Source organism: Echiichthys vipera, assembly GCF_963691815.1.
Source record: "Echiichthys vipera genome assembly, chromosome: 21".
Lineage (NCBI taxonomy): Eukaryota > Metazoa > Chordata > Actinopteri > Perciformes > Trachinidae > Echiichthys > Echiichthys vipera.
The window spans coordinates 12,902,765-12,919,582 of NC_139846.1; the positions used below are offsets into that span (position 1 = coordinate 12,902,765).

The 16,818-nt window shown below is 42.6% G+C and overlaps 1 protein-coding gene across 1 annotated transcript; it reads left to right on the forward strand.

Annotated features, from left to right (window-relative positions):
• Positions 1 to 915: 915 nt before the first annotated feature.
• On the forward strand, positions 916 to 15,851 carry drd3 (dopamine receptor D3; the record flags this gene model as incomplete). The annotated part of the gene is made up of 7 exons (XM_083935981.1): positions 916 to 1,203; positions 5,349 to 5,461; positions 8,543 to 8,679; positions 10,264 to 10,445; positions 12,483 to 12,548; positions 13,893 to 14,277; positions 15,655 to 15,851. The coding sequence occupies 7 exons, from the start codon at positions 916 to 918 to the stop codon at positions 15,849 to 15,851; spliced, it is 1,368 nt and encodes a 455-aa protein (XP_083792107.1).
• Between the last annotated feature and the right edge of the window lie 967 nt (positions 15,852 to 16,818).

The following is a 16,818-nucleotide window of genomic DNA, read 5'->3' on the forward strand; positions in this document are numbered from 1 at the left end:
ATAGACTGGGGAAAAATCTCTAAAAGCCTCCTGGGTTTGAGCCAGCTCTTTAAAAAAAAATTATCCTTTAGTTTCTCCGTTTCTCCTCCCTATTTCTGTCACAGAAAGAGAGAGGAGGGGAAAAGGCTGGGTAAGATGGATCTGTTTGTTTTAATATGTAGACACAGGTGTGAGCACTACCGCGGCGCTGTGATCTGGATTCAGGCCAGATAGGGAGGATTGGGAATAAATGAGAGGAAGGATGGAGTGCGAGGAGCAGAGTCTGGGACCAGAGCCAACCGGACCACTCAGGGTGGGCAGCACAGACTTATTACCCTCCCCCAACGAGCTAACCCTGACCGACACTGCTCAAAGGCACACTGCCAGCCCCTCATTACAGTTACCATCTCTGCTTTGGAGTTTCTCTTAGCTGTTTTAAAAGCCATTTATCATGAAGGGGGAAGATTTGAGAGGCTGACCGTAAAAGTGCGTTCATTCACTGTCAATGACATTTGCTGTTGAGAGCACTCATTTCTGCTGAGTCTTCATGAGTTGATTGTTTGTACAGGAGCCGTGCGGCTTAAGGAGGCATCAATATTTGCTTCAATGTTTCATTCAGCAGGAAATGTAAATCACTTATGCCAGCGTATATGGCAAGAAACATTAGTGCAGGGATGTCGTTCAGCTGTTTTATGTATCATCTCATCTGCCTGCCAGGAGCCAAGAGATGTTTCCCACTAGACCTCTGACCTGAAATGATCCTGCTGCCATCATCTGGTGGCTAATACGCTACACTTTCATCTGACTAATGAGATGTGAGAAATGTGTTTGAGCATCCAAAAGAGACTTGTGTGATGAATGGGTAACCACCATGCTCTTTTTCCCCTTTGGTAGGTCTGCCAAACATCTCACCTCCCATGTCAGCGGTACATCTCCATGGCGATGTTTAGCGGTGCAGAGTGGGTCTGGAACGGATCAGACCGCCCCGGATGGGACTCTGAGAGGAATGAGAGCTCGGAGGAACCAGGGCAGGAGGAGCGTAACTACTACGCCATGCTGTACTCCCTGCTCATCCTGGCCATCGTGTTTGGAAACGTGCTGGTGTGTTTGGCCGTGCTAAGGGAGCGTTCCCTCCAGACGACCACCAACTACCTGGTGGTCAGCCTGGCTGTGGCCGACCTGCTGGTGGCCTCGTTGGTCATGCCCTGGGCTGTGTACCTGGAGGTGAGGTGGTCAGCGTACTTTTACAGGAGGAACGTTGATCTAGAGCAGTGTTTCCAACCTTTTTTTTGGCTGACATAGGCACATTTCAGTTGATTGATGATTTCAATCTATTTCAAAGTGGATGCTAAGTATCCAGTATACAGTATAGTGTATATATACACAGGTAACAGACGTATTAGATAACAGTGAATATTGTTGGGTTTGTTTGTTTTTAAAATCTTCATACAATTGAACTGTCAGTGTTTACAATTAGACTACTGTAGTAGACTAGGAGTGGCAGACTTAACAAGCCTATTTCAACAAGTTTCCCATTGCTTTAGGCCTAATATACCTTATTATTTCAATTTCCTGTAATTAAAATGCTCTAAAATCCTCTGAAGATATCTAGTAAATACTAAAATACTTATATTTTATTCCGCTAAAAGTCCCAATTGTTACTCCTTTGTTCTGCTGTACCTACAGTATATTTAAGTGCCATTGGGAACCAGTTATTATTATATGTACTGATTCAAATTACAATATTAAACCAAAAGTGTTGAAAAGGGTTAATTACACTATAAGTCACAGGCTGTAATGATAAGTGTTACCACTGAGGGTAAACACAGTTTGCCCACTTATCTTAATTTTGTTCAGTGACTCCCTAAACTGTTCCAGCGTGCATGAGGCGCGCACATTTCATCAAAGTAACATTCTGCACACTTAAAATGCACCGCAGAGGCGTCCTGTTTGTGTACGCGCAAAGGCACAGGCTTGTGTATGTGTGTTGAATATCGTCCTTGAAGCTTGGAGGAACCAAGAGTGTTGCTCAAGCGCAGGCCCACACGAGGTGTAAAAAAACATCCAGTTGAAGTACAGTTATGTCACCATCAGCAGAAAACTCCATTTCTCACGTGTGCGGAAGATTCAGCGGCAGGTCAACCATTAAAAAAAATATAAACACACTCAGTGAGCAGACGCTGACAAATTAAACATGATTATATCCTAGGAAAGGTGAATTTAGATAGCCAGGAACTTGTCTGGGATTCGGTCATGAGTTTAATCTCCATGCAGGCAGTCACGTGTTTTCAGATTCAAAGTCTTGCATTCCCATAAGGAACGAGTCTTTAAATATAGTGTGACACAAATGTACAATATTCATTAATTCAGCTGGAATGTAAAGGTCAGTGTCATGATATCTTGGATAAGAGTCAGAAGCAAAGACTTTCAACTCCCAAGACTGGCACTGTGAGCACCGTCACCCTGCCAGCTGTAATCTGAAGGATGGGGGATTAGCTTGCTGTGAGCAGAGGGCTGCTGGTTTGCTTCTGCAGGTGTGTCTTTGCAGGAAAAGTGACTGAGCATCTCCCTCCCCACCCCACAGAAGTTAATAATCATGTGCCCTTGAGCAAACCGATTTATCCCCGGATGGTCCAGTTGATGTATTACTCATACTTGGAGAAAGTGATTGTATTGCCAACTGTGACAAAGCGCTCACTTTCCACAATTCATCCTAAATGATGCTGCTCAACCTCAACGAATGTTTGACCTGACTACAGAAACAGCTCCATTTGTAGTGAGAAGGTTACCCCTCCTTCAGATTTTATCAGTGGTCTTTTATTATATATGTTATTCATGGAGATAGGACAGAAACTCCTAACAATTGCTCCTCACACTGGCCCTCATTTATCAAACGAACGTATGGCAGAAAAACGTGCGTACGACCATTTCCTGGCAAACTCCGGCATTTATCAATTTGGACGTGAGCGGGAGCTACGATCAAATCTGACGTCAGGTCTGAGGTCGTGTACGCACATTTGAGCCTGTGTATATGCGGTGCAGCACAGCAAAACCTGGCTGAAAATAATGAACAAACCTCAGCTGTCATTAAGCATAAGCAGTGCCATATTAAGAACAGATCAAAAACGGATTCTTAAAACCAATAAAAAAAAATAAAAATTGTGGTTGGAGCGATTGATTGTACTCATGTGCGTCTGAAGGCACCATCCATGAATGATTATGCATTCATCAATCGCCAAAACTACCACTCGATAAATGTACAGGTGATTTGTGATGCCAAGCTATCGCTTTTAAACGTGGTGGCCAGGTGGCCAGGTGGCCAGGGGGGACACAGTGGCTAGCCTTAGTGGCTACCCTCGATAAATTGCATTAAATCAAACAAGGTATCAGATGATTAACATCTTGGTATTGTTCTTCTAGGTTCAAGGTTATCCTCTAACGGAATACCTAGGTTCAGCAGTGCGCACACGGGTCACAGTGGAGCGCTGCTTCGAGTTGACTGCCTCAGTTATTCTTTTCCATATATTCTTTCTTTTATTGGCCCCTTTTATTCCACTCTTAAGTATGACAAAAAGCACATCTTTATTTTGCTCCATCTCGGATGTCAGGATGCCGATCTGTGTGTTTCTTTTCGTACCAGCGTTCTTCCTCTCCATGTTTGACCTCAGTGGGCGAGGCCTCCGAAACAGGAATATTTAAGGGCGTAACATGTTAATGACGATCGATTCAGCCGCCGCATTTATCAAGGCCCGCTCATTCGTACGGTGAGATTGGTCCGATACGAATGTTTCATAAATCACACGTGGGTCCTGTCATACGACCAATTCTGCGCTCAGATCTGCGCCCGTTTTCTTTCAGTCTTTGTGTGATTGGGGGACAAACAAGTATTGTGCACATGCGTACACTATATTGTGTTTAGAGGTTATGTCTATAATTGAAAAGCCAAATGTCCTTGATAATGTCATGCCACAAAGGCAACATTATTACAAACTCTTTACAGTATAAACTGTTTGTTTCTGTTTTTCTGCAGTTGTGACCAGCTTCTTTTCCCTTGTGCAATATATATAGAATCAATAGTGTGCATCAACAGCACACTCATAAATCAAGCATTTGTTAGTATGCTGACTTTATTGAGTATGCACGTTTTCTCCCATGTGAATTCACTCATATATAGTATTGTGTATGGAATTGGGGCACAGTGCTAAGCTTTCAGTGGTTCAAGCTCTAAAAATGCTGGTTCTTCCACTTTCCGTGAATGCAATCAAATAGTATATTTATTTGCGATGCAAGAGCATTTATTTGCTAAACATCTACACCTTTTAAACTCAATGCTACCAGTTTGAGGGGGACATTATCTAACTGTTTTTACAAGCTGATTGGTTTGCTGTCTATTTACATCTTTGTACGGGTGTGTGTGTTTGTGTGTTTTTGCATTTGTGTGCGTGTTCCCATGTGTGCCTGCCGCCTCTCAGTGTAAGTAGGTGTATATTTCCATCTTGTACTTGAGAGATTCGGCTGTCAGGGGATGGAGCTTGGATCTCATTTATCTTTGTCAGACAGTTATTACCAGGCATTATGGAGCCTAAGTGAAAGCCTGTCGGTCTGAGCAGCACTCTGCTGGTGTGGGGGATTGGGGGGTTATCCGGGGTGTTAGCTGGGGGGTCAGTGTCCTTTGGAAATTGGACATTTCCTTGAGAAAAATTACCAGCCGCGACAGCAAAGAGGGTCTTGTTTTCACCTTATGAGTCTGTGTTTGTCATCATTGCACACAGGAGAGTACGGTTTTGAGTGTTTGGCTAGGTCTGTCTGTCTGTCTGTCTGTAGCGTTGCAACCGTGCAAGATACATTCACCAAACGTTACAGGTTTGTAGCTGAATTCAGAATGAAGGCTGAGTTCAAAGATGGTTGTGGTCTGAGCCAGGGTGCCAGAAGTAGAGGGGTATGAAGTGTGGAAGGAGAAGCAGTTGGGCCTGCTGGTGTGATCCCATGTCAAGATGGTCTGGAACATTATGCATGTTATCCATCATGTCTCATCACCAAATAACTTTTATACATTTGCCCCTTTCAGCTTGTGTTCTGAGGACAAGTGACATTAACATATTTAATTTCTGCATAAATTAGCCTAAATAATATCCCTATTAGCATAAATGCCTACGTTCAATATATCAAGGTGAATATGATAGTTTTTTAGCAGCTTGTTCTTCTTTATCCCTCCTTGCGACAAGAAACTATCTTCATCTGTACATTTTCTCTCTTCCTCACCTTTCTGTTACATATGCAAGTGTGCTTTCGTGTGTGTGCGTCACACTTCACGGTGAAGAAGGGGAAAAGTGAAACGTGTGCGTTGATAATCTGTCTGTCCTGTGCAGGTGGTTGGCGGTGCCTGGCTTTTCAGCCGGCTCTACTGTAACGTCTTTGTCACGCTAGATGTGATGATGTGCACCGCCAGTATCCTCAACCTGTGTGCTATCAGCATTGACAGGTGAGTGAGCACTTGTGTGCGTGTGTGTGTGTGTGTGTGTGTGTGTGTGTGTGTGTGTGTGTGTGTGTGTGTGTGTGTGTGTGTGTGTGTGTGTGTGTGTGTGTGTGTGTGTGTGTGTGTGTGTGTGTGTGTGTGTGTGTGTGTGTGTGTGTGTGTGTGTGTGTGTGTGTGTGTGTGTGTGTGTGTGTGTGTGTGTGTGTGTGTGTGTGTGTACCTTCTTGCTGTAGCTATTGTGAATGTGCTGTGACACCTCTAGTATAAATGTCACCTATGTGAGATTTCCATATTTCAAGGTCTTTTCTTCATCTCAACCCCATTGATATTTAGAGACTTCTTGGAGAAAGACATGTTTCACCATCTTGTTCATATCCTCTTGACAGATGTGTGGCAGGCAGCACGAATATCTGTGTGCGTCAGAGCGTGACAGAATGAGAAAAATGTGAGGAGGAAGAGACTGAAATGAGGAGATTTTAGTTCATTGTGTGGCTTTGTTTGTCTACTTGCGTCTAACTGCTGTGCATTTGTTGGCATTAACGCAGGAGCAACTAACATGCATCAGAAGAATCTTTACTCTAGATGTGCATTTTGTATTTAAATTATTTATTTGTTTGCTTGGTTTTACTTCTTATGTCACAGTTAATATTTAATGGCTCGCACAGTCTCTGAACTTACAACCTGCAGGCATCAAGAGTTCAACTAATGAACAAAGATGATATGATGTATTCGTACAGTTGGTCAATGAGACTTTCTGATGGGTGCTTTCATTAGATGGTAGTGTCCTCAAAGCGGTCCAAAGCAAATCCCTGGTACGTTATCTGTTGTTTTTTGATCATTTGATTAATTGCAAAGTTATGTGATGCCGAAATCTAGTTTTAACACCTAGTCCTTCCAGTTAATGTTTTGCTCACATGGTGCGTAATAACTTTATAAATTAATCAAAAGATAACATTAAAACAATGTGACAATTTGTGAGAGGGGTCACTCGTATCGATGAGCCCGCAGAGGACTTTCACTTGATTCTGCAGCTCCCCTCGGCTTAACAGTGTTTCAGCTCATCTAAAAGAAAGTGCTGTTTTCAGCCGCAGACGATTTCAGTGAAATACCTAAACAGCAGACCGATACAGTTTTATTTATGTTTATTTAACCAGAAAAAATCCCATTGAGCTATAGTAACTCTTCTCCCAGGCGATCCTGGCCAAGACAGGCGGCAAAAAAGTTTCACAATACACAAAAGACAGGACTAAGGCCATACACTACATCACAAATCTCACACTACACTCACTTGAACGCAAGACATTACAATTATGACAAAAAACAAGCTAATACAAATATACAGCTTAAAAGGCATCAAGGTAAAAATTGATTAGAAGTTGATTTTAAAAGTTTTTTTTGGAAGGTGGGAGTGATTTTAGATTCAGGGTGGCTTGGAGTTCATTCAAGACATTTGGTGCAAATGATGAAAAAGCTGTTTTACCATGTTCTGTTCTTGTTGGTGATGTAATTAATAGTATTCTTTCTGATGATCTTGTCCTGTAAACACGATTATGGTAAGAAAGCAAACTTGAAATGTAGAGGGGTCATTTACCTGGTTAGAGATGAGCTGGTGAACGCTGTGGAGCATTTAGCAGCTAAAGAGCCAGATACTTCCCTCTGGAGTCAGGACTTACTTGGACTTACGTTACTCTTGCAGCCAGAAACAGGACTCCCCATTAATGATTGTTGTTTTGTCACTGCTAGATGTGTAAATAAGTAGTTTGGCAGACCAACTTAAAAAGTGAGGGCAAGTCAGTGCTGTTATAACTGTTTCTGCGGCCTCTTATTGGCCGAATGTTTAGATTAGCATCAATGAATTAATTAATACACAAAACACACAGGCCAAGATTGGGTCTTAATCAGACATGGATCCCCTTACAGATCAATCAGGGTACCAGACCCCTTTTTTTCACCATATCTTGTTTCTTTTATTGACCATCCTTACATGCCTGCTGGTTCATATGTTTCTGCACAGTGTGTAGAGTGAATAATTTGCTTCTGACGGACAAAGTGCTTTGGAGCCCTGTGGTTCTCTGTGATTATCAGACAAGTAAACAAGCCCCGCTGCGGCATCAAACACTTTTATGAGGTACCTAATTAAAGCGAAACACCATTGGTATTCTGTGTCATTGATAGCGTTCAACACACTTGCATTACCTTTGTGACACCATTGTTTATTGATGATTAATTTTTGCTGTGAAAGGTTTAAATCAATCGATCAATCAATCAAGCAGGGGCAGCAACGTACTCACAGGGTAGGTAGGTTGAGTGGCGTCTCAGAGCAGCAGATTCATGTTTTTTTCCTCAACTAAAAGTGTAACTTTAAGCAGCAGCTCATCAATAAATCATGTACATCTTCTTTTTTTTTACCTACACCACTTTTTCATCTCTGCTTTTATGTAAGCAGACAACAACATGGCAAAGGGGACGAGTATTTTTAGTGAATGTCTATGCTGCGGGTTGAGCCCTGCATTTTGCCCAGAGAGGAACCAGTGTAATTAGTCTGATGAGGATAAACAGTCCTGGCAGTTATCTGGCTCTAAACAACATAACATCACATCCATTTTGGGTCGGGGTCCAGCATAATTGCTGCTTCTTCTGAGCCCAGTTTTCCAGGCTCATTATACATTCTTGGCGTATAGTAGGCGATTAACTCTTGAATCACAGCACCATTTTACTTCTGAATACTCAGATAGTGTCTTAATAGAAATGCCTTGTTTGCTGCTCCATTCTTGGCTTTATAATATCTTTCAGTGCATTTCTTGGCACCCCTAAAGCCTAGTTCTTTTCAGGGGCGCTCTATTTCTCACTCTAATTATTCCGTTTTACTGTACTACATCAGCACTACTGTCTTCATGCAAATGTCATCATTGTGTGTGTGTGTGTGTGTGTGTGTGTGTGTGTGTGTGTGTGTGTGTGTGTGTGTGTGTGTGTGTGTGTGTCTGTCTGTCTGTCTGTCTGTCTGTCTGTCTGTCTGTCTGTCTGTCTGTCTGTCTGTCTGTCTGTCTGTCTGTCTGTCTGTCTGTCTGTGTGAATGTGTTTCTGCAGGTACACAGCAGTGGTGATGCCCGTCTTGTACAACATCACCCAGCGCTCCAGGAAGAGAGTCTTTGTGATGATTGCCACTGTATGGGTCCTAGCCTTCACCGTCTCCTGTCCGCTTCTGTTTGGTTTCAACACCACAGGTCAGGTCAACAACATTATGACTCCTATCTTCCTGTCTAGAGTCATCAAAGTGCAGAGCTGAGTTATGCAGGATGCAAAATAGAATGCAAGGCACGAAGCGCAGCGTTTTAAAGTATGACATTCAGGGTCAAAATTCATCCTACCTGCCATTTAGTGTCAGCGAGGGAGGGAAATGAAATGCAATCTAAAATGTGATTTAAAGTTGCAATTCACCTGTCAGCTTGTGAAAACGTTGTAAAATGTTTTCTGTGACTCTGTTATGAGTATTTGTCAAGCCTGAGAAAATAAGCGCTGATGATGGGACTTCAAATGTTTAACAGAGAAGGCTGTTTTCGTGGAGCATGTTGAGTTTGAAAGAAGCGGCTGTCAATGTCAGATCTTTCAGGCTGTTATTAGGCAGCTGAATCAAAACCTGTTCTCTTTGGAGTTGTAATTCAAAGTCACAGATGTTGGTAATTTTCTGTCAGCAAACCTGTGGCAAAATGGGTTTTGTGTATCTTCATTTTCCCAAATTTTGACATGTTTATTTTAAAAGTTTAAGTATGTATCGATGGAGGCATTGAAGCAAAAAAAGTGCCTGCCTTTTTTCAACTTTTAAATATTACATTGAATTCTGGTTATTGTATGTGTGTCCTCTATAATTGTGAAGTATGTTTTGTTATGTTTTCTGAATTATTCATGTTCTACATTACTGAACAATAACTAACTTGCTACACTGATGAAATCTTCCGTATTTATTTGACGAAGAATGAACCGCCAAACAATCGAATGGGACGGAGGGAAATGCGAGAGACATGACCAGCAGCTATTTTAATTGCAATAGCCAGCAGCGCCGATGCATGACTGCACATACACAATTCAAAGAATTGGTCAAACACAATGTAAAGCTACACACAGAGATAGATACAGGCTTTTAGATTCGTCCAATACAATCAATGAAAACAATGGCTGGTGCTTGCAGGAATCCTGCATTAGCACAGGAAGGAGAAGGGACCAGTTGGTTCATGAGGTCGCCCCTTCAGGAGAAATGAATTGAAATACAGCAGCTCAACTAAACAAATATTGTGTGTGTGCCTCCCAAAATGATAAGAATGTGGAAACTGAAGGTCGAGTGTGGCTAGAAAGAGATTGTATCTGTCCATGCTCATTACCTCCTCCATGTGTATTGAGGTATGTGGTATGGATTCAGGGAGAGGCAAATCATTTCACTTTATTCATGCCACTGACATGTAATAAGCATTTCACAGCTGTTGTCACAACCTGGATTGCTTTACAGCTCTATTACCTCACTTGCTTTTAAAAAAAATGGCTCTATATGCCATTATTTGTATTATTATAATGTCAAATGTGCTCTTGTTCAGAACTAATGGCACAATTACTGTCAGATCAATCTCACCTTACAGCCATCGCTGGATGATTATGCATGCAGAATATGAAAGAGGACAAACCATTAAAGGTCATTTTCAAAGATGGAGAGCATTGGCACCGGGGTCAAAGAGCAGTTATAAATCACGCCTACTGTCTCTTTTGTTGTCCTGTGAATTTCAGGCATTTTGCATAATGATATGTTGTGTCTGACTTAGATGACCCGATGGTGTGTTCCATCTCCAACCCTGACTTTGTGATCTACTCGTCGGTGGTGTCCTTCTACCTGCCGTTCATCGTCACTCTGCTGGTCTACATCCGCATCTACGTCTTCCTCAGGATGAGGCGGAAGAGGATCGCCTTCGGAAAGGTGCAGCCAGGCTCAGCTCCGCCGTCTGTGGTGAGGCTGTTATCTTATTTCCTATGTTTGTGTTTTCACTTCTACCTAATTATGGTACTCCAGCTGTGGATGTAATGAGTTTTATTATCATTTATTACAGTTTATTAATGACATAGTGACATTAATGGCTGCAGACGGGATGGTCTTTCATCATGTATTTATGACTTGTTAACATTTATAACCGCATGCTTGTTGATTTGGAAACTCTTGACCTTTTATAATTGACTTGTTAATGACTTGACTGTTGACAACACAACAACTGGAGATTTTTCACATCCTCACAACCAAAAAGTTGGCTTATTAACATACCATACGATACAATACAATACAATACAATACGCTTTATTGTTCCTGTAAGGAATTTTAGCTTCGTGTGCATTATGAAATCAAAGATGTATGATCATCAAGCTCAGAATAATGCTGCTATTTAATTTTTTTAACAAGGTTTTCTCCTGACCGCAGCTTTATATTTCTCATATAGACATAGCCTCTCTCCCTGATTCACATTCACCAGCTTCATGCATACTCATAGTGACTTGAGACTTGTGTAGGACCTTTTTGTTGTTAGACCCATTAGCAAAACCTCCCCCAAAGCCTCTTAATTGGCTCCAAGTGTATAAGAGAACACTTCTGTCCGAAACACTTATATAAGTCATTTGCAGGTAACAGGGTTCAGTCGAGATGTCAGGAGAATATCCCTTTGCTCCTAATGGTCGAGAAAGCTGCATCATTTTGTGCATCTGTAAATATAGGCTCAGTGGAATTGGTTTCTCAGTCAGATCACAGATGAAATGTACAGAAAATTGTGTGGCTCAATTCATGAGCAGCTGACATGGATGAATGGATGGATACGGTCTATTAAACATAAAGTATCCCTCTCTTAAAGTGAGTGCTAACAAAGTGCTAAAATTAGATTTTAGTCTACAAAAAAGTAATCACGTCTCTCCATCAGGGATTTTGTGGATATCTCATTACGGTGCAGATTTTGCACTCAAGCTGCTGTCAGTTCTTTGATCAAACCCATCACTTTAATATTTGGCCCGGTTACATCTATCACACAAATGACAGCTTTATCAGTTAACCACGATGGCCCTTGTCGCGTTCTGGGCATCTGGATCTGCTCTATTTTTAAAATGTGACGTATAAAAAGACACTTTAATTCGATCACTGTAGCCAGCATCGAGGAGCCTCCTGTGTGCTGCGGTTCCACTCCCTTTTCCCCTTCACTGAACACTAATTCACACTCTTTTTTAGCAGCAGGTTACACATGATTGGTTGTGGACGAGGCTGGTTTGGTATCTCAGCCACGAGTGCTCATTGTCCGAGCCCTGAAGGAGATCAGGCTGAAAGAGTGATAATGGAAACCTCTTTTAACATAACATAATAGGACTCCGACTCAGTCAACTGAAAGATATTGATATGAAGAAGGGGGCTTGTATCAAAAGCAACTTATCTTTATTTCCGCTGGGAGATTTAATTGAGTCGCACAGCGTCTGGCTCGGCAGTGAAAGCGACCGAAAACATAACGGACGTGGATCACAATTCAAGTTGAGATGTTCTGTACTGTTGTTTTACAAAGGCCAAGAGATATGAGGTATATTATCCCTGCTGCCATTCACACGTAAAAATGGTAGATAGTATTTAACTGTTGTCTCGGATTACACACATTACTTACTGTTTGTTTACTCAAACTTATGACCTGGGCGCTGAAGAACCTCCTACTGAACCATTCTGTTTCTTGTTATTCATCATTGTATTTTGTGTTTTTGTATGAATCCTGGCTGTAAACCTATTCCCCTAAGGGACAATAAAGATACTTTGAGTCTGTGGCGGGGACACTCAGCAAGATTAGTGAAGGGTTACATAAAAATATCTTCTGAGATGCACAAAGAGGAATCAGTGACTTTCCGAGTGAATGGCTATAAACATTGTGTACCTGTAGATTAATGGCGTATGAGTGTTGGGATTAGATAAGAGGGGTTCAACATTTCTCTAGAAAATATTAATAAGCAATGTTCTATCCCTCTCATCCCCTAGGAGACCTGTCTACAAGAGGAGACCCCTAAGGCCAAAAAAGACCTGTCACCTATACGGATTAAAGTGGTAGGTGCTATTTTAAACAACAGATTCAACACAACCATGAGATTCTTGAATTGATTTTTTTCCCATATCTCTAGTTTCCCTGAATGCAGCTCCGTCTAATGCCTGACTAACTCTCAGATCGACTGTGTTGGTGTATTGTGACACATTGTGGCACGCGCGGTGGTTCTGTTTTTAGCTCTTCATCAGCGTGTATGTTCACTCGCGCTCAAGTTTTCCGTTCTGCTGTGTGGTCGCAGGCCATGGGCATTAGAAGGAGCTGAAAATTGCGATTGTGAACGTGGCTTGCTGCCTTTTTCGTCACCTGGTTGCTTGTCGGCTGAGCAAAGTCAGTGGGTGTGACGCACTGCAGCACCTGCATGATCCACAGACCGCTCAAAGGCGGGAGGAATAACAATCTGTAATTTTCCCCTGAGGAAAATGTGTGAAGAGAGATGAGTGTGTGAGAAGAGGAGACTGGAAATTTATGTTTCTGGCTATAATGGAAACTCAGATTTCACAATACTTAAAACTATTTAATAACACTTCTTATGGCTCCTGGGGGGGGGGGGGGGCTCATTGAAGCCGTAGGTGATAAATGTGCAGAGAGATAGAAAGTGGAAGTATTTTCTTGTAAAAGACTATAAAAATGAAATATTGTATTTACAGGTAATTCAGAGACATTGCAGTTGCATTGATGTATGCTCAATGCTAACTGACTGTACATCTGTGATTTAAAAACAGCTTTTCCACCACTTTCGGTCTGTCTGAACAGCATATATGAGATGTATTGGCCATAACGTCCAACCTTCTGAGTCGTACTCCCCATTTTACTGACTCACTGGTGTAGCACTTACATTTTCCACTTGAGGTCAAAGCCTTTCCTTTTTGAATATCTTTTCTCCTGCTTTATGTTGGGGAGCTGGGTCAGTCATTTTCTTTGCTTTCTTTTGGTGATTAGGTAAGTTAGATGTTAATATTAAATGGTTTTGTTGATTGTTTTGGACATGCTCCCCCCACTGCTTTTTTTTTTTTAACCATAATTGAGGAATAAATCAGTTCTGTTTGGACCTCATCTTTTGTGGCACTGGTCAACCGTTGGAGTAGGGAAAGGAGGGAGTCATTTTTATACTGGGCTCAGGTTCCCATAGCTCATCTTCAATGGATAAAGAAAACATGTAGAGCAATGAACTCTAATTAGGCTACTTAAAATTCAGCGGCAGAGTTGGATGATAATTCTGAAGCGTGCTCTTCCCTACACCCAACACCTTTGATAATACACACAGTCATTGATTTATTTTATCGTACTTCAGCTTTGATATATGATTAAATGTGTGTGCTGTTTGTACGGCATCTCTTATTCAACAGCAGAGTGCAGAGCCTTCAGATGCCTCCAAACCCAACCTGTTGTCAGGATGCCTGTGGCGCAAACGCCCCAAGACAGGACCTGTGGAGAACTCTGCGCTGCCCCCGGTGGACACGCAGAACTGCTGCAGCATCAGCCACGCCTCCTGTGGCCGCACCGAGTTGGATCTGGAGCAGGAGCGAGGGGAGAGGGAGGAGATGGAGGCGCAGGAGAACAACCAGAACGAACCGCCCCCTGTCAGGATGAGCTGCGAGGTGAAGGATCTGTCCAATGGACGAACGCACACGTCACTGAGGTCGATGGCTCACTCTCACGTCAACAGTTCACGGTTCAGGAGCATGCACGCGCGGGAGAAAAAGGCCACTCAGATGCTGGCCATTGTGCTTGGTGAGTGGAAATTGTCTGAGGAAGGAAAATGTAAATGTCAGGGTACTTAATACAGGCAGTTTTATCGATAGTTGATTAGTCCGCTTGGACTACTTTAACATTTTTATGACATATGATCACTTTGACTTGCAATCTCTCACCTGGGGGGGGGGGGGGGGGGGGGGGTGATGGCACTGGCACAGGCACATTTTTTAACTTTGTGTGCATTTGCCACAGATTTTGCTGAGCTCCAATAAATCAAGCTGAAACGTCAGAAAACTGTCTGGCTTCAGGTTCACAGTATGTGTCCAGAGTCACGCTGCAGCTCCTGACACAGCTTCCACACGCTTCCAATTATCTGCTAGGTTGCTGTAAGCCCGGTCAAGTTTGCTCTGGCACAGCATGGATCTCGCTGAAAATACAGTAATCTGAGGCGTCTCATTACATTACAGTGGTGTCAGTGAAAACTGTGGCACATATAGAAAAAGATCTCAGTCACCCCACTTCCCACCTGCTTTTCATCCAATTGACCACTGCTTTGGTGTGATTTCCGGACCCTAATTATAGCGCTTGTATTTAATGAGTTTCAGGTATGCTGCAGCATTCATAGTTATTTTTACACAATAAACTTTGTCCAACTTTGTCCTCGCTTGCAAAGCACGACACTCAGCAGCAGATTCACCACTCAAAGTTAATAATAGTTTTTACTAGACACGACAGCAACACAGGTATTATTTTCACCTTGCCAAAAAAGGTCAGGGGTGTAAAGTGGTGGGGCAAGGGCTCTCTACTTTCTTTCCCCCTTACTTCTAGTGTCCTTGCTCGGACATTGATCTCTTGAACCCTTCTTTTAGCTTGCGACTACAAACCTGTAAAGTTCTGTGACTGTATCTTGCGCGGTTATGACGCTGTGACAAAATTTGTCCACAGACAAGGAGACATATAAACACCAGGACCACATTTTGCCACAATGACACACACCGACACACACAAACACACACAAACACACGCACACACGCACACAGACACGCACGCACGCACGCACGCACGCACGCACGCACGCACGCACACACACACACACACACACACACACACACACACACAGGGTGAAAACAATACCAATGTCGCAGTCATGGGCTGCTCATTATTGCCTAATTGGGAGCTTCGGCGTTAACATATATTTTTTTCTGATATGACCTCTAACTCCACATTATAATTAATGTAAGAGTTAGCTAATGACTCCATTAATTGTAACACATTATCAGCTAACTTCGGAAAGGATCGCCTGGTAACAGTTGTTAGTAAGCCTATAATGTTACAGCAGACAATAACGTTGTTTCTTACAACTTTGCTCTTGTGTTTTTTTGTTTTGTCCTCTCTGCTCTCTGGCTGCTCCAGGGGTGTTTCTCATCTGCTGGCTGCCTTTCTTTGTGATTCACATTCTGAACACCCACTGCAGGACATGCTACGTGCCTCCTGGACTTTACAGTGCTTTCACCTGGCTGGGTTATGTCAACAGCGCCCTCAACCCTATTATCTACACCACCTTCAACATTGAGTTCAGACGGGCCTTCATTAAGATCCTCAGCTGCTGAGGAAGACGGCGTCCCAGGAAATCAAAATGGAAATTAGGGTGTGCACTTGTGCTACAACACAAGCATGGTGCATTTGGTAAACAGTGGCCACAGATGTATGCTGGTCATGGCTCAGGAAAGCAAACCTGTGCTACAGGAGCAGCAGCAAGGTGATGGGTGAAAAACATCAGACGCTGTGGTAATAGGATGAATAAAAAAGGACTTTGACTTTTTCTCAACCTTTTCCAGCGCTGGAGCTCCATTTAAACAGTATTAGCTACTCCTCAAATGAGACTTCCATTTTCACATGCAGACAGTCTTAAAAAAAGCACAAGGTGTTGGACTTTCTTGTAGGTGTGTCTTGTACAGTTACGTGTGCTGCTCTTTAGCACAGGACTTTCAAGCGATGTAAGTCTGGAAGCTCTCTGGACCTACGATGAAGCTTTCAGGCTGATAAATTAACTGTAGAGCTGTGGGCCGCTGTGGATTAACTGATGTCACTCGCCTCCCTCTCTCGCCTCTTACTTCACCATCATCACCATCAGTTACACTCCAGTGCATGCACACTCACATTTCAAGGGCGTTCACTTGAAATGCGCTTGAAGGATTGCATTGGTCCTCGCCAAGTCACATCATTTTTGAGGATTGTTTATGTTTGTTGATGTGAAAGCATTGTGCTCAATGTGGAATCATTCCAATAAAAAAAACTGAGCTTTTGATGTAATACACAGTGGAAACATTAACAGTATTATTTTTTTTAAAGGGACTGTCTGTTTATTGGTGAAGCTCCCTGTGATTTAGAGCTGCCTGCTGCTGCTCCGATCTAAACAATGCAAGCAAGATTGTAAACAGTGTGGTGGGCAGGTCTGCCATGGACAGAGCATTTACTGCAGTGTGTTGTAAATAAAACAAAAGATGAAATGTTTCCCAGGCTATTTATAGACACAGATATGCAGCTTGTGTATGCATGTGTGTGTATGCGTGAATG